At 36.3% G+C, this 19,948-nt stretch overlaps 2 protein-coding genes and 1 pseudogene across 4 annotated transcripts; 1 reads left to right on the top strand and 2 right to left on the bottom strand.

Moving 5' to 3' along the window:
* Positions 1-611: 611 nt before the first annotated feature.
* On the top strand, positions 612-3,546 carry LOC125877843 (calcium-transporting ATPase 12, plasma membrane-type-like; annotated as a pseudogene). The gene is made up of 3 exons (XR_007447635.1): positions 612-1,545; positions 1,683-2,634; positions 2,763-3,546. The product of XR_007447635.1 is annotated as a calcium-transporting ATPase 12, plasma membrane-type-like (transcript).
* A 643-nt stretch (positions 3,547-4,189) lies between these two features.
* On the bottom strand, positions 4,190-12,553 carry LOC125877844 (putative DUF21 domain-containing protein At3g13070, chloroplastic). The gene is made up of 14 exons (XM_049559114.1): positions 11,814-12,553; positions 10,442-10,542; positions 10,253-10,346; positions 9,789-9,866; positions 9,562-9,665; positions 8,514-8,595; positions 6,690-6,829; positions 6,524-6,602; positions 6,353-6,416; positions 5,798-5,889; positions 5,597-5,662; positions 5,325-5,441; positions 4,748-4,927; positions 4,190-4,578 (listed from the first exon to the last, which is right to left on the bottom strand). The coding sequence occupies exons 1-14, from the start codon at positions 12,354-12,356 to the stop codon at positions 4,324-4,326; spliced, it is 1,995 nt and encodes a 664-aa protein (XP_049415071.1). The 5' UTR covers positions 12,357-12,553; the 3' UTR covers positions 4,190-4,323.
* Positions 12,554-13,162: 609 nt separating this feature from the next.
* Positions 13,163-19,624, bottom strand: LOC125877842 (ABC transporter C family member 3). 2 transcript variants are annotated; one of them, XM_049559112.1, is made up of 11 exons: positions 17,305-19,624; positions 16,550-16,689; positions 16,386-16,472; positions 15,660-16,298; positions 15,375-15,539; positions 14,983-15,277; positions 14,666-14,880; positions 14,271-14,576; positions 14,110-14,173; positions 13,787-14,026; positions 13,163-13,705 (listed from the first exon to the last, which is right to left on the bottom strand). In XM_049559112.1, exons 1-11 carry the CDS (start codon positions 19,544-19,546, stop codon positions 13,581-13,583), a joined length of 4,518 nt encoding a protein of 1,505 aa, XP_049415069.1. In that variant the 5' UTR covers positions 19,547-19,624; the 3' UTR covers positions 13,163-13,580. The 2 variants fall into 2 exon arrangements, with proteins under 2 accessions (XP_049415069.1, XP_049415070.1); XM_049559113.1 differs by having other exon boundaries at positions 16,550-16,875; positions 17,491-19,624.
* Between the last annotated feature and the right edge of the window lie 324 nt (positions 19,625-19,948).

Here is a 19,948-nt window from a genome sequence, read left to right as displayed (position 1 = left end):
CTTCTCAATTAGTATAGAAGAATTATCAAATCCTCAATCTTTTACCCTTCAACAACTATTTCATGCACTTGAAACCAATACTTCTTCTGGCGTATTTGGAGATTCTATCGATCTCTATCGTCGTCGAAAATCATTTGGTTCAAACAACAACTTCTCTTCTCCTTCTCTCAAGAAAAAAAGTTTTCGTGAATTAACACTTGAAGCATTCAAAGAAAGCACTTTTATCCTTCTATTTTGTTGTGTCGCGCTTTCTCTTGTGATTGGGATCAAGAGGAACGGACTGCAAGAAGCGTTGTTTGATTCTGTTATAATCTTCTTGCCAATTTTTTTCATTTTAAACTTCAGCGTTACTTTCAGGTATATAGGTGACAAATGAACGAGTTGAGCTGAATATGGTTAATGAATCACCAGTCCAAAAGTTACTTGAGCTGAAATGAGCTAAAATGCGAGTCATAACTCAATCTGTCTGACTCATACTAAGTTTTAATTGCTTTATTTGTTGTCTTATATCTTTTTTATCAAATAGAAAAAGATTATTTTTCATGAATTAATTTAGACTAGTAAATGAGCGGGTCAATAATCAGCTCAAACTTGAGTGGATTTGATGAGTTATGATTTCATAAGCTAATTTTGTCACGTTTGATTATAGGTTTTTCAAGGCAAGATGGATATCGAAGAGGAGATTATCGCGTAAAAAGAAGGTAATTAGGGTTCTTAGACACCAACAACTTGTACAAATTCCATCTTCTGAAGTAGTGGTTGGTGATATTGTGTTGTTGGAAAGTGGTGATCATGTCCCTGCTGATGGAATTTTAATTCAAGGTAACTCGTACAAGTTCGATGATGGTAGTACTAGTCATCATGATTTAGTACTACCAAGCGGACAGTTGCATCATGTCTTGTTTAATCGTACAAAATTAGTGGAAGGAAGTTGTCAGTTACTAGTAACTGCAGTTGGTGAAAATAAAGAGAGAATCAAGTTGATGAAGTGTGTAACAAGTTTCCAAAATAATGGTCATGATCAGTGTTACTCAAAGATTCAAAAATCGATTGATGAAATGAGCTCATTCTTGGATAAATTATCCTTGAGTCTCTCTTTGATCATTCTTGTAGTTGAAGTTTTTCGATGTTTCTTGTGGAACAAGTCATGGTGTTGTGATAAAGATCGCGATCCTAAAGGTATGAAGAACGCGATGGAGGAGATAATGAACGAGGCCACGAAATACATGAGGAGGAAGAGAGGTGAAAATTATGGTACCAATAAGGTTAATGGCTTTGTAGCTATGGTTTGTATTTTGGTGTTTTCATTAAAAGATGGATTATCTTTAGGGATGTTTATTGTTCTTCTATATGCATCTAAAGATGTGAAAAAGAATGATCAAATCATAGTTCATAATCTTCCATCTTGTGCTAATGGAGCTCTTGTTACCACTTTGTGCCTTAGTAAAACATCTCATTTTGTTGTGAATCATTCAACTTTGGTGGATTTATGGATTGGCTTCGAGAAAATCAATGACTTATCTGTATTCAGTGGCGGAGCTAGAGGTAAGAAAAAGGATTCAATTGAATCTCCTTAATCTATATATCTTTATTTTTGAACTTTTTTTGGTTTTGCCAACTTGCTAGTTATAATTTTTTTGAATTTCTGTTAATAAAATTTCTGACTACGTCACTGCATGCAGATTTTACTGAGGAAGTTCGGAATACATTACTTGAAGGAATTTTTATGAATATAATTGGTCATGTTGATGAGGATGCACTTCTTATTTGGGCTGAGAAATTGTTTGGTGCAAATATTGAACAATTTCATGGAAGTTGTAGCATTTTAAACCTTGAAAATTATTATCCTAACAAAGGATTATGTGGGGTGTTATTAAAAAGAAACAAAGAAGAAATTGGAGAATTTTTGCATGTACATTGGAAAGGAGAACCAAAGTTAGTGTTATCTATGTGTTCTAACTATTATGATATTAATAATGGTACCATGCAAACCCTAGATGAAGAAAAAAGAGAGTTGTTCAATCGAAAAATCGCGAGTATTATAGTATCTAATGGAGTTCATTGCTATGGTTTCGCTTATAAACAAGTTATAAGATCATCGCTAGAAGAAGAAGAAAAGGAAAATAGTACTATTATCGCGAAAGATGGGTTGAGTTTCTTAGGGATCGTGGTATTAAAAAATCCGTATTCATCTGAGTTGAGACGAACGATTGAAGTGTGTCGAAAATCTGGGATAGAGGTCAAGTTAATGGTGGATGATGACTTGAATACATCAAGATTAATGGCTATTAATTCTGGAATATTAAGAATTGAAGAAGATTTACAAGGATCCATAATTGAAGCTATTGAATTTAGAAAAAGTCCAAAAGAAGCTCAAATTAATATGTGTCACAAAATTAAAGTAATGGCCAATTGTTCTCCAGCTGATAAATTACTATTGGTTAATTGCTTGAAAAAGAGAGGTGGACACGTGGCGGCAACCGGTTCGTCTATTAGAGATTTACCATCTCTAAAAGAAGCTGATGTTGGAATTTTTTTTGGGGAAAATTGTGCAGACTTAGCTAAAGAAGATGCTGATATTACTATCGTTGACTCGAACTTTGGTAAGATCCTAGCCATATTAATCTTGGCCAAGTAAGTATGCCTATGCGATATCAATTAGTTGAGACTATTTTAGTCATGCTAATATTGGAATTTTTTTACGTCTTATTGATTTCTGACTCAACTTATTTTGGACTAAGACGTAGTTTTTGTTATTGTAGGTATGTATGCATAAGTCTTGAGAAGTTCATACAATTGCAATTGATACTCAATATTTCTGCCTTCACTTCAAACTTTATTATTTTATTTTTCAACCCCACAAGTGATGATCAAGATCATCAATTGACACCATTTCAATTGTTGTGGGTAAATCTACTTATAGAAGTTTTTGGTGCCCTTTTTTTGTCCATCATAACATCAACCATAAAGCCTCGTGAGTCTAATTCAGTTGATCAAATCACGTTGAATTATTATGGCACAGGTGCACCCATGGTAACCAACAACATGTTAAGGAACATAGTTGTTCATTCTATGTTACAAGTTACACTTCTATTGATGCTTACCATGAAGGGGAAATCATTTTTTCACGTCAACGAGGCATTGTTGAGTACCATGATCTTCAATATTTATGTATTATGCCAAGTTTTTTTATTGATCATTAGTGCCATTGAGATGATCACTAAGACAGGAATCTCCAAAGGGAGAAAATGGTTATTGTTTATAGTTAGTTGTGTAATTATAGGGATTATTATTATTTTACAAGTTATATTATTTCAGATTATGTCAAAAATTGATCATTGGAAAAAATTAGGAGTTAAACAATGGTCCATTTGTATAGGAATTGCAGCTATATCTTTGCCTATACACTATGCTGCAAAAATGATTTCTAGTCCATGTAAAGATTCTTAATTTTACTTAGGAATTGTATTTATGTATTTATTACTTGTAAAAACTATGTATAGAAATTTGTAATTAAGTACTAATTACTACCCAATATTCTTGTCTTGGTTTCTCGTTTAGTTGCTTTGTATCTTGTAAGTGTATTATCATATTTTTTTCCATACAAACATGCTTCAATTTCCTTTCTTTTGAGCGAGGATCTATCGGAAATAACCACCTTATCCCACAGATAAGAATAACATCTGCATACATCTTAATTATCCGCTTCATATTTCACTGGGTATGTTTTGTGGTTATTGGCCAATATTCTTGATTTTTTTTTTGTACTTGTGCTAGAATGAAAAGATAGTTATAATATATTAAATTGATGTTCTTTGAAGTATTATCTAAAGGTCACAATATGATGGCTCATCAAAGTAATCAAAAGGTGAATCTTCGAATTGCCTAAAGGCTAAAGGTCACAATCATGGGCAATATCTTAATATTATTTTTTAATTGATTCAAGGACAAATAGTGTCATTTGGACTTTCATTTTTTTTTTATGACAAGGAAAACCTGCAGCCACTATCCTTTGGGTGCGCACCAGGTAAAACCCCCACTCCTATGCAATAGCTCGCAAACCACCGCACTAGGCAAGTCCGGTGCGACGAGCTCGACCTAGAAGCAAACCCCTTGCTTTCGCTGGCAAGGGGTTTCGAACTTGAGACCTCCAACATGGCGGTCCCAAGCCTAAACCACTGGGCCACCCCGAAAGTAGCAAAAAATAAGTTTCATAAGTAACATTTTCATTTCATTTTTGGAAATCGAACACTATCAAAGGACTAAGACGCCGTGATTTACATTCAAATTTAAGTAAAAAAAAAAATGTAATAATTCATGCAACTATTGTTTATCTGCAACATCAAGGTTGTCCTCACGTTCAGCCATAACAAAATTGTTGGAATTGTCATCCTCATCTCTCCTCTCCATAAAAGAGATTTCGTCGTGGTTGCTTCTATCTGAGCCTCCGTTACTCTTCCTCTTCCTAGTCATAATTTTTGGAACGAGTCGTGTTACCTCACTGGTCTCTACTTCTACATCGTCATTGATCCGTTCAAATCGAACAGCACTAACTTTTCTGGCATTCCCCGCTAATATCTACACCAAAATTGACAAAATCAGGTACCAACTAAATATATGCTTATTGTGAAGTTCTTAAGTCTGGTAAGTTCATGGAAAACGACGAAAGCTTCAATTTTAGAAGGTAGTTGATGCGTTCAGTGTCAATTCTTAGCCATAATATTCACCGATAAACAAGTAAACATACCTCAAGCTTAAAAGTTTGGTTCTTCTCGTTGTGGTCTGTTCGATCAGATTCTGTGTCATTGTAATTGTTGTCCTCGTCTTCATTTCCCCTTTCCAGTATAAGCTTAATCGTCTCACCTGTCCTTGGGATATATCCAAATGCTTCGCAGACAAAACCAGAGACTGTCTCATATTGATGGTCCTGATACAGAATAAATAGAAGACGTCAATTAATGGGACGATTCTAGAATGATTAACATTAGTTGAAGGCAGTTTCCCCTACCAAAATCATGTTAACACAAGCAAACATAATAGTTATTTGCAGAAAGGAGAGACTTGACAGCTAGGAAATGTGTTTTAAGTTATTTTCACGTCTCTGCTCGAAAAGGGAAAAATGAAAATTCAAGAGAAGGGAAAAATGAAAATTCAAGAGCTCCGAAGCCTCATCTATGTTTTCTTGAACCATGAAATGAACAGGACTCACACAAACTACTCCTGACAAATTAGGGACTACGAGTGGCGGCTATCTTGTATGGTTAAACTAGCAGTAAAATGTAGTTTAAAGACAGAAAATTTTAACTCTCAGAAGAAAAGCACACCTCTGGCATTTTAATATTGAGATCTTCAGAGAGCTGGTCAATGGAGGTATTTGCATCAACATCGTATATTCCCTCAGCCCGCATGACAATATAGCCAGTTTTTTTCTGGATTTCCTCCTGTCACGCAACAAGAAAATATATATAAACAAATATACTTCCACATACTAAATATCTATGTATTCTATCACTGAAGAGGGTATCCATCAGAGAACTGTGAACCTACAAATAACTAGCTGTTCAAAGAAGTGGAAAGAGGGACTCATAAGTCTTACTTTTGAATCATTTTCGTCAAAGATTTCACCAACAATTTCCTCGACCACATCTTCAAGGGTTACAATCTGTTTCATAGGAGAGATAATGTGAAGACATTGTTATAGATAATTAAATGATAGATACACAGTGGATAAGAAATTTTGATAGAATTAACAAAGCGCTACAACCAATAAACAGAAACGATGAGAGAGAATACTTACTCCAATGGTTCCTCCATATTCATTAAGAACAACAGCCATGTGTACCTTTCTGATGCGGAACTCTCTAAGAAGGTTCCACACTGACATAGAATCTGCATTGTTACAAGATTATTTTGTTTGCCTCATTGGGAAATATCGTGTGTGGAAAGAAAACACGAGCAATGTGTATGCAACTTATAAGCATAAAGCATGAAATGTTTTAAGGGAGACGTGTTCTAGGAAATAGGAATGATTCACTCCCATAGCAGCTGGTTAAATAGGAACAATTCACATCTCAACAGTGTGAGGATCTGAAAGGCAGCACTACCTTCAGCAAAGTGGCTTCGGTATTGTTAATTATACTAAAAAGTATGTATATCTGTTTGTTGATTTAGTTATGGTAGACAGTACATGAAGTCTCTGATAAGGCTATGAAGCTGTACTTACAATACCTACTGATCAGCAACTTAAATCAGTAATTTAAATTATTGACTTTGAAGATCCATGGTTTAGGTGACATAGAACTATGATTTCTTATTTATACAGCAGTCAACATCAGGAAGAAATGTAAACTACCGGGAACAAAGTATGCAGGTTTATGTGCCATATCTCCCACAATAGAACTTTCCAGCAGTTCTCCCTTCAAAATCAAAGAAAATTTTCAGCATACTATGAGATTTATGTGTACAATTAAAAATGACACCACTACAATTTGAAAGAGGCTGGTTGAAGTTGTAGATGCTAGACCTTTTGTACATAATCTAGGAGATCCATGGCATATGCAATGCCAACAATATTATCTATACGTTGCTCAAAAACGGGCACCCTGAAAATTCATAGCCAAACTCTTTTAGCACCTATTGAAGGAAACTTCTTCTCTATGCAAAAACAAGCAATGAAAAGTCTATTAGACCTGGAGTACTGATGTGTCACCCACAAACTATGGAAATCAACTAACGTTGCACTGGCATCGATTGCAACAACATCAACAAGAGGTGTCATTACCTCCCTGACATGAGTATCTTTAATCTCCAACACATTTTCAATCATATCCTGCAAGAAAACAGAGGCATAGAAGGTTCATCTGGTTAAAGTTTTAGGAGATATATATCAATTACTCTGCCCTAGTCCCAAACAAGTTGGGATTGGCTATATGAATCCTCACGTCTCCATTTAAGCACAACTCATGTCACTGTCATACCAAACCAAAATAAAATTAAAAAAATTTAAGCAGAACTCATGTCTCTTGCAAGACAACACATTTTCAACCATGTCCTGCAAGAGGACAGAGACATTAATGGGTCAGGGTTTAATTTTAGGAGATATAATCTCCACATAAAAGCAAGCATAAGATTATAGTGTTTGGTTGAGATTTGAGGAGATTTAGTCTCACATAAAATCAACATTCATTAATACAACATTTGGTTGCTCCTTTTTGTTTTCCTCATAATAATACTTGCATAAGTTATGCGGGAATCTATGTATTATTTTATGTGAGATAGATTGTGTTCCCATAGTTGCGTCTAAACTAACGCATTAGTATGTTGCAAAAGATACCTACTTATGCATGGAAATCAACAAATTAAAAAAAAAATCCGAGAAATATGTTCAAAGCTGGTCAAATCAACTTTTAAGCATTTTGGCTTATTTTAAACCAAAACTGCTTAAAATCCAACTGTTTTTAAGCTCCAAAAAAAATCCATAAAAGCTGGGATGCCAAATTCCCAATAAAAAGGTGGCAGCTGTGATTAAACCACAGTCATTTTTTTGGCCAAGGGAAACAATGTGGTAGCCTGAAGATGCTCGTCAAGGCAAAATCGAACAAACCCCTCCTCTTCCAGAGAAGACGAGCCAAGGCACAAAGCACTGGCTTCTGCACCAATTATACAGCTGATGTAACATTGGAGGGCATGACTAAGGTGGTGCATAGAAGAAACAAGGTAAAAAAAAATTCGTCAATTATTTTTTCAAGTTTTGGATGTTATGTTTGTTTGACAGTTCTTCCCAAGAAAAAGTCATTAGCATAACAACTCTCTCATTAATGTTTAGGTCATACATTTTGTTGTCTTTTAAAGAGGGTAAAATAGTACACTTGTATGTTGCTCCATTCAGTGTTGTCAAAGCGCGCTTAAAGTGCGGTCAGCCACGCTTTACTGTGCTTCAGTCTCGACATCAAGGATCTAAGGCACTTTTCCTTGCCAATTCGTGTAATCCTGAAGATACTACACAAGTGATATTTCACTTCATCGTAAACATTTTTCAATTTCTTTGTTCTTATATTAGTTATTCATGCTTATAATTAATAGTCTTGGACTATGCATACATAGTTGTATTTTTTCTCCATGCACGTCTTTCTTCTTCAAGGTCCACACTTTATTTGCGCTTAAAGCACCAACAAACCTTAGTTTTTTTTACATTTTTCGCCTTTGATAAGACTGGCTCCATGGACTTCTAACTATGTAACCATGGATCTCCAATAATAACATGCAAGATAAGAACAAAATACAGAGTGTGCTAAAATAGTGCTCGTTCAAATGGACATGATAAACACATCTCAAGATGCTGCATTTGGTACAATGGCCACATATGTGAAGGCTATTCTAATGGACAACCAATTCTATGTGAACTAGACAAGCTTATGTATCATTAGAATATGCATGTGCTTCTGTGGTTCATATTTGGTAACAGTTGAGGTTCAAGCATAAAAACCAGAAACCCAGAAAACACATGAACTCACCTGCTCTTCCTCCTCAATTGCGCCACTTAACTCCGCCCCACGCAGCATCAACTTCAATTCATCCTCAGTGACATATGGTTCACTAGATTACCAAAATGAATATAAAATTAATGACACAACTTAAAGTTTTGGCAAATGAGAATGATGTAGAATCAATGCTGGATTTAGATGGACTGGCGACAAAGTGAAGGAGGATCCAACTAACTTTTGTCAGCTTGTTTGTAATTTTAGTACCAAGAGTACTGGTTCCTTTTCTAATAATATATATCTTATCAAAATAAAATATTTAGACCGAGACTATAGCCCATACCCTCAACCAATGTGAGACCCCAATACTTTTCACTTATTGTATCTGTAAACATACTTTTAACTTTTCTACAAGTTATTATGGACGAAAACACTTAATAGGTGTTTGGCCGTAGGATTAGGGGCTCAAAAAGTAGGATTTCAGTTTTTTTTACTCAACCCAAAAGCTAGCTCAAGGGGAAGGATTCCACAAGACCATATGAGACCCCAATTCAATTCATTCAGTTTTTCTAACTCAACCCCAAAAGTTAGCTCATGGGAAGAGGATTGCCCAAAATAATTTTCACAAAATGTTGGGTTCTCATCATGTTTATGATAAAAAATACAACTTAAAAAATCCAAATGACATGTCCAAACAAAGTTCCAATTTCAAATCATCAAATCATGTATAAACAGGCCCTTAGAAACCTAAATTATGTGGACAAGGCACCTTATGCTTTTCTTGTATCTTTTGACAATAATGTATTTATCTAATTAAAAAACAGCATATAGATGCTCACAACGATTTCTAAGGATAAGCACGCATAATATAGATAGTCTTTCAAATAAGACATGCATGTGAACTTGCCATATTCAGAATTACATAAACGATTAGAAATATCATAAGAGCATGTTCCATAAATATGCTCACAAAAACATAAAATTATGATATACATATTCCAACTGAAAGAATGGTAAAAAAGATTAACACTGTGAGGCAGAGCTCATGAAAATAGCAAGACTTGATTTATGATCACCATACCTTCTTCCTTTCAAGCCGAGGAGTTTTAGCATTCCCATTGATAGATATGTCACAACTCTTCCAACTGGATATAGTATCAAGGAAAGCCATGCAACTGGCCTAACCTAGAGGCATTTCAAATCAGATTTCATCTAAGATTTTTCGAGCATTATCAGCTATGCAGAAGAACTTGATCTGTAATATTTAACTATTAATAAGTCTTGGTTCCAACCAAGAGTTCAACTTACCACAAACCTAGCAACTTCTGTGGCATTGTGAACAGCAATACTTTTTGGAGTAATTTCCGTTAGGAGAAGGATCGCAACCTTGCAGCATAGGCAGAAAAAAGGTAGCAGGTTAGCAACACTAGCAGAATATTGTATTGCAATTGACACAAGTCAAAGAAGAAGCAAAAGGGGTCTGAGTTCATTCAATTTCCAGTTCTTGTCAAACAAAGGGAAACGGACTGAAGTATCTTCAGCAATAAAGGTTTTACCACAGGAGCAAATCAGACTCTTTTTACAAATCAGGGGATGAGATCAGACTCCTTTGAGATTTTTTTGAGAAAGGTAACAATAGACTCCTTTGAGAACTAGGGTTTGGTATGTATTCAACCCATCAAGCATATGCTTTTTTGCCTAAACAGATAAGGAAAATATATGTGTATGGAAAAACCCAACACTAAGGACAACGTAGATGGAACATGACATACCGTCATAACTCCAGTTGCTGCACTCACACCGGCTTCACCAAATGCCGCAGTTGCAGCCTCAGTAACTAATGCTGTAGCTGCAATATTGACAACGCTGCGCACACAAACCAAATCTAAAATAAGGAATAATCTTCAACTACAAGTGCAGAAACAGTTTAAGTCATGATTACAACATCAAATGAGCAGTACGTTGTTCCAATGAGTATAGTTGTAAGGAATCGAGTAACATCACTTCTCAACATTTTGAAGACTCCTTCATTGTCAGATTCTTTTTCAGCTAACTCTCGTACCTAACATTTATAAGTAGAAACAACTAATTGCATTAATAGGCAAGTAAAATGGATATGCAAACAATGAAATAACAAGTTCTGTTTTTAAAATGATAGAGAAGAAAGAAAAAGCTTTTGAAGGCAGAGTACTAGAAAGAAAAGTTTTCTCATGCACCTAGAGTCCTAGATAATTCTCCGTATGAAATTTTTGAAGTTTCTTGAAATTGCAACTCAATATAAGCTTCTACGCAGCTCGCTGAATAAGTGCTACCTACCAATCATTGAGCCATAAGGTCCAGCTGAGCCCAGAATACATAAAACAAATGTGAACACTCAAAGCTACAGTCAGGCAGTTCTTTCTATCAAGTTAATTACTAGGGAAATCTTAATAGACAAGGAAAACAATAATTTCAATGGTTGCTTCAGTTTTATGTCCAATGTCCTTCACTATACATCTCCTTATTATTCTGCAAGTTAAGTCCATGTAAAAACTAACCAATGTCTATTTTTACTCTTTTATGCCCTTGTAGTCTCAAAACTCAAAAAATAGCAAACACAAGTATAATAAACCCTCTAGAATGCTTCCTATTACATTTAGCCTTCCTCATCTACAATGTCTCACACTAGTCCTCATTTCTACCAACCAGGCAACGTGTTACTTTAATTTTTAAGGAGTATGTTTTTAGAGTGTTACCATTTCATTCTAAGAACAACCATGAAGTCTTCTATCTACGTTTAGACTGGCGTACGTCTAGACTGTTTCAATTTGGAACAACATATATAAACTTGTACAGCTAAAGGGACTCATCCTAAAATTGATGAAATGAAACTACTGAGAAGGTGATAAACATAATCATTTACTCATTAAACTTGAGTATTCAGCATGCTAGAATTAATACAAAAGTTTTATGCTATTTTTCTTTATTTCCATTAAGAAGCATTTAGACTACCGCGGAACATACACACATAATACATAAACAAACACTCAAACTTGGCAACAACTAACAAATAAGCACTCCAGCTTTGAGACTGCACATCTAGACATCAAGCATCCACGAGACATAGTGGGGACGAGTTGGAGTGTTTGTTTGTCAGTTGAGACCAAGTTGAGGTGTCCATATGTGCACTCTCACGTTGGAGTACTTACTTGCCGATTGACACCAAGCTTGAGTCTTTATGTATTATGCCTAACATATATGTAACAACAGCTACAAAACCAATGCAACTCTTAAAAGGGACAACTTTTTCTATTGAACAACACAATGCATACAAAGAGGAAGCAAAATAGGTACCTTCCACGGCCAAAGCGTAGTTATTGATGTCTCAGCCATTGAAAAAAATGCAGAAAGACTAAGAAGTGCCGCAAGAATCAAACCTTGTTCTTTAAACATCCTGAGAACCAACAAAACCGTAGGCCAATAACTCCTCAACAAAACCAAACCCTGCTCTAAAACACCATATCCCCCATTTAAAACCCCTTCAACAGCAAACACTCTTCTGCACCCAATTATGAAAACCCCACATATCACCCCAACCAAAATCACCCCTTTTTTCAGCAGGAAATGCATAAATGGTATTTTCAAGCACGACCCAGAAGAATCTTCAGCATTCTGAAACTCCCCTTTACCTCCTTTAACAGATAAACAAATCCCATTCCTAAAATTACACCTCGAATTGTAAGGAAGAACAAAATTTGACGCAACCCCACAAGAGTAACGAAGGTTATTAGCAGATAGCTTAATGGGTATTCCTAATTGACGAGTATAAACGCCTGGATACGAACGTTTATTACAAGTAGTAATGAATGAAGATGGATTAAAAACTGCAGCATCCATGGAAATTAAGCAAAATTAAACAGCTCAAATACAAAAACAAAGCAAAAAGATTTCTGGGTTTATGGAGAATTGAAGATTTTGTAGAGTTTGAAGAGATGAAATTGAGCAGATGCCAGAGCTCATTGCGTTTAAGCTTCACCTGCCTCAATTTTTTCACCTTTTCTTTTAAGCTCCTCTTCTTTGAATAAACAACAAGTATAGTAAGCTACTAAAAAGCAACTTGCAGGTAATGAAATGACATATTTGACCATCACAGTACTTCAAAAAAATAAAATGTTTCGGGCCCGATTAGTTCAGATTCGTTTAATCGTTTCGTGTATGGCTCAAAAGTGCTTTTTATGACTTATGAGATGTAATACATAAAATTGTGTGTTTTATACCTTCAAATGAGCAAGTTCTTTGTAAACTAATGTCATGTTCGAACATAATTTATGAAATATTATAATATGAAAAAACAAACTCAGATTTCACGAGAAAATTATTTGTTATGATGGGGAAAATACAGGAGCAAAAGTGTGAATGACTCCCCCAAGTTTCGAATTTGGAAAATCTAGTTAAGAGAAGAGAGATCTTATTCATTCCGTTAAAATTTTGATAGTGAATTATGGTAAATGTTTATCGAGTGTTCGTATTAAAATTCTACCTACAAATACATATGATACATCTATTGATTCGACTTAACACATAAAAAAGTGAAAATTTTCCCGTCTCACACACAAAAGTCTAATTAGAGAAAAAAATTGTGAACGAAAATTATTGAGTCAAAGGAGTTTATTGTAAAAGTATTTCATTTTTGCTTGTAGAGAAAAATTCAACACTTGTAATTTCACTTCCAACTCAACACAAAAAGTTAAGTACTACTTTTATCAAGAAGGAACAAAATCCGTGCACTCTTAACTAACTAATCACTTGACTCAACATACATTCAAATTATTGGTAAACAAAGTTACTTAAAACATTTTTCCATATCAAAAAGTCTATAAAAAACAAGAAAAAACAGATGCCATTTCACTATCAATATTGCACAAATAGAAGAACTTCTTTCCCTGCCATAAGATTGTTGCAGTTTCCCACAAGTCACAGGCAATGAGCTGCATTTCGCGGGTTCTTGTTCAAGCTGTATCGTCCACGGATGGAAACTCAAAAGAGTGTTAAGTATATGTTACTAGTTTTCATCATCATCATCATCGTGTAACGTGGTCAATGAAGATTAGTGTCTCAGATTCATGTGTCTGAGGCGTTCTCAAAACTTGAATTTGATCTCATACTATACTCAGCCACGAGCTTGGCAAACAACGAGGATTCGTTCTCTAATAACTTGCCTGGAGTGTCATATTCAGCAATGAGCCCTGTAGTATAGCAAAGAAAAGAAAGTAAATACCAAGAATTTCCACCACCGTTTGCTCAAAAAATGCAAATGTGATTCATACCGTGTTCTAATAGTAGGACCATGTCACTATCAAGAACAGATGTAATCCTATGAGCGATGGTTATAACCGTGGAATCAGTGAAGTGCAGCCTTAGAGTTTGCTGAATTAGATTGTCAGTTGCAGTGTCGACAGATGCTGTAGCCTCGTCTAGGACAAGGACCTTGCTTTTTTTTAGTAGCACGCGTCCAAGACAGACTAGCTGCCTTTGGCCTACGCTCCAGTTCTCTCCATTCTCAGATACTGCAGCAATCCAAAAGAATATAAGCATTATAAGTGTCACAGCTATAAACGTGGAGATCATCGGAACATGATGTGGTTCTAACCTGTAGAATATAGTTTGCCTTCTTTCTTCCTAACTTCGTCTCCTAGCTGACATTTGTCGAGCACCTGAAGCATAAAATTAAATTAAGTTTTTCAATAAGTAAAAGTTTTCATTTTCCTATGTGAAATGACAATCCTCGAAATAGGCAAACCAAGCTGTTACCTCCCAAATTTGATCATCTGAATGCTCCTCAAGCGGGTCTAGGTTGCTGCGTACAGTCCCCTCAAACATTGTCGGATCCTGTGGAATTATACTCAATCTAGACCGCAGATCATGCAGACCAATTGAGGAGATGTTGGTACCATCTATTTTTATCTGTCCAGCAACAGGATCAACTATGCGGAAGAGGGTCTGTATTAAAGTCGATTTACCACTGCCTGTCCTACCAACAATTCCAGTCTTCTTCCCACCAAAGAAAGTGCATGTAAGCCCTCTCAACACGAGAGGCATGTGGGGAGCATATCGAACCTATAAAAGTTTTCAGATATATCAACACATACAATGAATTAACAATAACTCCATCTACCTGCATAACACTACAGAACAACTCAATTTACCTGAAGATTGTTAAACTCAACCTCTCCACGAAATGGCCAATTAGGATCTGGTCTACTAGACTCTATGATAAGTGGAGGTTCACTTGGAAGACCAGCATACTGAAGTATTCTTTCGACGGAAATAATTTTATTTTCCATCATACAAAGATTCCATACAACCCAAGCTTGCAGTACGTTCAGATTAAGTCCGTATGTAACAGCTAAGCCAGCAACACCTGTAAGGGCAAGAAAAAGGAGAAAATGTATGTGAGATGTACTCTTTAGAATCATTTAACAAATTTGAAGGAATGAAAACCTGATGAAGATAGAGCACTTACTTGGATTGATTGTTCCAACAGGAAGAGAGATCAAGAAAATCAACGCGAAAGCAAAAGTGATCAGAGATAACATATCCAAACGCATGCAAAGCCACTCCATCGCAGCAGCTATGTGAAACTTAGGCCGAGAATAATTGTCTATTAATCTCATACTTGCATCCTGGAATCTAGATTCCTGATCGAAACTTCTAATTGTGCTTGATCCTGAAATTGTCTCGGCGAAGTGCTGTATTACTGGAGCTTTGCATGTCCCATTTAGACGTGCCAGTTCTCGTGCTGCAGGGATGTAATATTGCTGCAATTAAACAAAACACACCACTTAAATTTAATTCATGTTTACATACGTCGCTAAAGTTATAGATTCAGAGAAAAGAACAAAGCTAAGTACCAACCTCCAACCAAATGCAAATTGCAATGACCGGGATAAAGACTATGAAGACCTGCCATGCGACTTGTGACATTACTGCAATGATTCCTATAAGCTGTATTATTGTGAAGGCAAAGGATCCAACTTGAAAGGGAATATTTAGATCGATTGCACTTTGATCTGTCGATGCCTGTTGTCATACCAAAGCACATTTGAGCAAATTCCGAAGTTACTAGTTAAATTTTCGATAGTATTCATTGGTCATGTAAAGAAACAAGTGGTAAGTAAGGAAATGTAATCATTCACTTACTCTATTTAGAATCCGCCCACTTGGTGTGGCATCGAAGAATGACATTGGAGCACGGAAAATGCAATGATGCATTTTATGGAAAAGCAATGAGGCAGTCTTATATCCAGCGGTAACAAGAAGCATAGATCTAGTGAAGATGCACAGAGCACTTGCAATTCCTAACGCAACATACACAATGATGAGAGTAGAACTGCCAACAGGAGATGGATCATTCTTCGAGACGGGGGTTGCCCAAGCCATCCAATAATTGCTTCCAATTTGAAGAAGCTGAAAACCAGTTTGTGCCAAAAGTACAATTGGGACAAGGGCACCTCCATATGCAGTTGTTATATATTTCCAGTAAACTGAAAAGCCAACACTACCCTTCTCTCTTTCTTCCTCCTGAACAATTTGTCCCTTTTGTCCATCAGTATCATCAACTTTACCATTTTGGCAATCTGAAGTCTGTTTATCCTGCATGGTGGAGTTATCGCCAGTCATTCCACTACTTTCCTCGCTCTTTCTCAGTGCTTCTCCCTTAACCGTGTCAATTGCTGTTAAAGCTTCTTGGTGAGCACCGACAAGTTCCATGAAGTCACTACCTAGTTTGAGAAGATCGTTGTATTTCCCAGCTTGACTGATCTTTCCATCTTTCATGACCTGAGAAGAAATATCATATAAAATGAGTCAAACTCAATGTACAATAAAAAAACATTAATTACTCGAGGAACTACAAGGAAAGAGTACCAAGATCAAATCTGCAGCAGGCAAAAATTCCACTTGATGAGTAACGTATAGAACTGTTTTTGAATTCAGTAGTCCCATTATACATTCCTGCAATTAAAATATGGGTCAATCAAGGCTAGAAAAAAAGTATCAAATGTGAAACTAAAGCACATGAAATGACTTACAGTGAAGAGATGGGTTCCGGTATGAGCATCCACAGCACTGAATGGATCATCAAATAGGTAAACATCAGCGTCTTGGTAGAGAGCACGTGCAATCTGTATTCTCTGCTTCTGTCCACCGCTCAAATTTATGCCTCTCTCACCTATGACTGTTTGATCTCCAAAAGAAAGAATTTCCAGGTCTTTCTTTAAGGAGCACGCTTCAAGAACTTTATCATACTTCTCCCTCTGCATCTCTTTACCAAATATTATGTTCTCTTCTATCTTTCCACTCTGTATCCAGGGCGTCTGTGCAACGTAAGCTTTCGTTCCACCGAGTTTAATAGTCCCTGATAATTTGGGCATCTCCCCTAAAATGCTAGAGAGTAAGCTTGATTTTCCAGAACCAACAGTACCACAAATGGCAACTCTCATGCCATTAAGCACTCTAAGATTTACATCCTTTAGAAGTGGAGTGGAGGATGATGCATCCCACACGAAGTTCCCATCAACAATCTCAACTGCTACATCAGAACTTCCTTTTGGAAGCTTCTCTATGACATCAGACTGCAAGTCCTCAAGAGAAAGGAAAGATGCAATACGATCAAGAGAAACNCTAAAGCATATGAAATGACTTACAGTGAAGAGATGGGTTCCAGTATGAGCATCCACAGCACTGAATGGATCATCAAATAGGTAAACATCGGCGTCTTGGTAGAGAGCACGTGCAATCTGTATTCTCTGCTTCTGTCCACCGCTCATATTTATGCCTCTCTCACCTATGACTGTTTGATCTCCAAAAGAGAGAATTTCCAGGTCTTTCTTTAAGGAGCAAGCTTCAAGAACTTTATCATACTTCTCCCTCTGCATCTCTTTACCAAATATTATGTTCTCTTCTATCTTTCCACTCTGTATCCAGGGCGTCTGTGCAACGTAAGCTTTCGTTCCACCGAGTTTAATAGTACCTGATAATTTGGGCATCTCCCCTAAAATGCTAGAGAGTAAGCTTGATTTTCCAGAACCAACAGTACCACAAATGGCAACTCTCATGCCATTAAGCACTCTAAGATTTACATCCATTAGAAGTGGAGTGGAGGATGATGCATCCCACGCGAAGTTCCCATCAACAATCTCAACTGCTACATCAGAACTTCCTTTTGGAAGCTTCTCTATGACATCAGGCTGCAAGTCCTCAAGAGAAAGGAAAGATGCAATACGATCAAGAGAAACTTTGGTTTGAGCAATCATTGAAATTGTATCTGGGAGATTGTAGATGGGCTCCTGGAGAATTCTAAATGTCGCAAGTGCAGACAATATCTTACCGGATTCAAGTGGGATTCCCATAAGCATTGCAGCACCGAAAGCCGCCACAGAAACAAATGTAGGAGAAACCCAAAACACAAAAGTAGTCGTAGCAGACGTGTACACATATTTCTTCAACCAATCTGCCTCAATACTTCTGAGCTCTAAGATCCTAGACAGAAACTTCATCTCCCAAGCTTGAAGCTTGAGTATTCTCATATTTCTTAAGACTTCAGATGTAGCCTTCATCCTTTTATCTTTCGACTCCATGAGTTTCTCCTGAAACTTCTCCTGCAAACTCCCTAAAGGGATGTTTAACAACATCACTAGTACTGTAGCCACAAACGCTGCAATTGAAGCAAGGCCAAGATTTTTATAGAGTATTAGCAACGCCAGACCAACTTGTATGATCACCATCCAAGGATCATGCATATACCAACCGAAATCACCAATCCTCTCAGCATCAACAGTCATAAAATTGATGATCTCTCCGCTAGTATGGCTTTGCTTTGACTGACAAGAAAGCGTTAAACCCTTATTGTAGATTTTGGCAACCAATGCTGCCCGTGCCCTATACCCTCCCTGCTGCACCTTGAAAAACCAATGCCTTTGTGCCAAAGACTCTACCAACTTCGCAACAAAGAACGTTGCAACTAAGAGATAACCTTCATTATCAAAATCTCGTTTTCCATTCAGATACTGAACTAAAGTATCGATGAGGTAAGGGCCAACGTAAGAAGCTGAAGTATAGAGAAGCACAAAGAATGCTGATAACGCTATTTCCCTCCACGCAGTGTAAATCAAAGCCTTCACCAGCATCAACGTAGTCACACGGTTACTACTACCTCCTCCACCACCTATGGATTCTAGTTTTTCTCTAAAAATCGGAAAAGTCCCTCTAACACTATCATCACTATGAAGCTGAGGAACATCCTCAAGGTCTAATGTCTTCTTGTAGCCAACAGATATAAGGGGTCTCATCCAAGAGAAAGTAAAAAGACTAAAAATGTTAGCATTGGCATAAGGAGTCACAGTTTGATCCCCACTAGACTTCTTTGATTCTATACCATTCACAACACTACCATTCAAAAGGGGTTCCTCAAGAATGTTTCCTTCACTCTCTTTTCTAACAATAAACCCCACAACACAAAAGAACAACCCCATAACAGTGTAAACAACATCAGGTACCCAAAATTGAATCTTTTTACCATAAACAAGGTCTATAACTAAGCAATAACAAGAAACAAAGAACAAAACCCCCCACCATACTCTTAGAACAAAAGGGTATTTGTTTTCACCTGAATCAACCAACTTGGTGTTCATAAAAACAGAAATTAACAACCATGCTAGAAACTTTAATGCAAAATCAAGAAAAGTTACAATCTTTTCCTCTGACCAACCACTTGTATACCAATAAAAATGAGTTAACAAACATAACAAAAAACTAAAGATGACAAGACCTATAGAACCAAACAAGGTTTGCTTATAATACATAAACCTAACATTCCTAGTATTCTGTTTGTTGTCAGCATTGTTACCATTATCATCCCACTTGATCTTTTTCCAAACCCATAAACCAAGAATCACAAACAACAATCCCAGGTGAAAAGAACAACTAATTAAACGTAAGAAAATTGGGTTTAATAAAGATTCATCAACACCTACATACCTCAAAGATTGAAAACTAGACATGCCCTTCAACATATTTGCAATTTCCATGATGTTTTTTGATGTTTTAGAGGTTAAAGGTTAAGTTTTTAAGAGACACGTCTGGTTATGGGGCTGTAGTTTATGAGTAAATATATATGTATATATATATAGTACTGTGTTTGGGTTTGGGTTTGGATTTTGATTTTTATTTAAAAAATTCCAAATTTGATTTGATTTGATTGATTAATTATTGAATATCTGTGGAAAAATAGGAAAAAATGGAAAGATATACGTGGTGGCCAAGACTCTGTTGATGGAGAGAGGAAGTGGGAAGAAGAAAATATAAGTCCTCTTTTTTGTTTTATTTGATAAATTATTGGAGAGTTTATTGATTCGATTAATTTAGATTAGTATATATTGTGTAAGTATTAATTTTATAAGTTGAGTCCGAGTATGTTATGATGTATACAT

Source organism: Solanum stenotomum, chromosome 9, assembly GCF_019186545.1.
Source record: "Solanum stenotomum isolate F172 chromosome 9, ASM1918654v1, whole genome shotgun sequence".
Taxonomy (NCBI): Eukaryota; Viridiplantae; Streptophyta; class Magnoliopsida; order Solanales; family Solanaceae; genus Solanum; species Solanum stenotomum.
The sequence above is the reverse complement of the archived record's forward strand: the minus strand, read 5'-3'. Positions and strand labels throughout refer to the sequence as shown.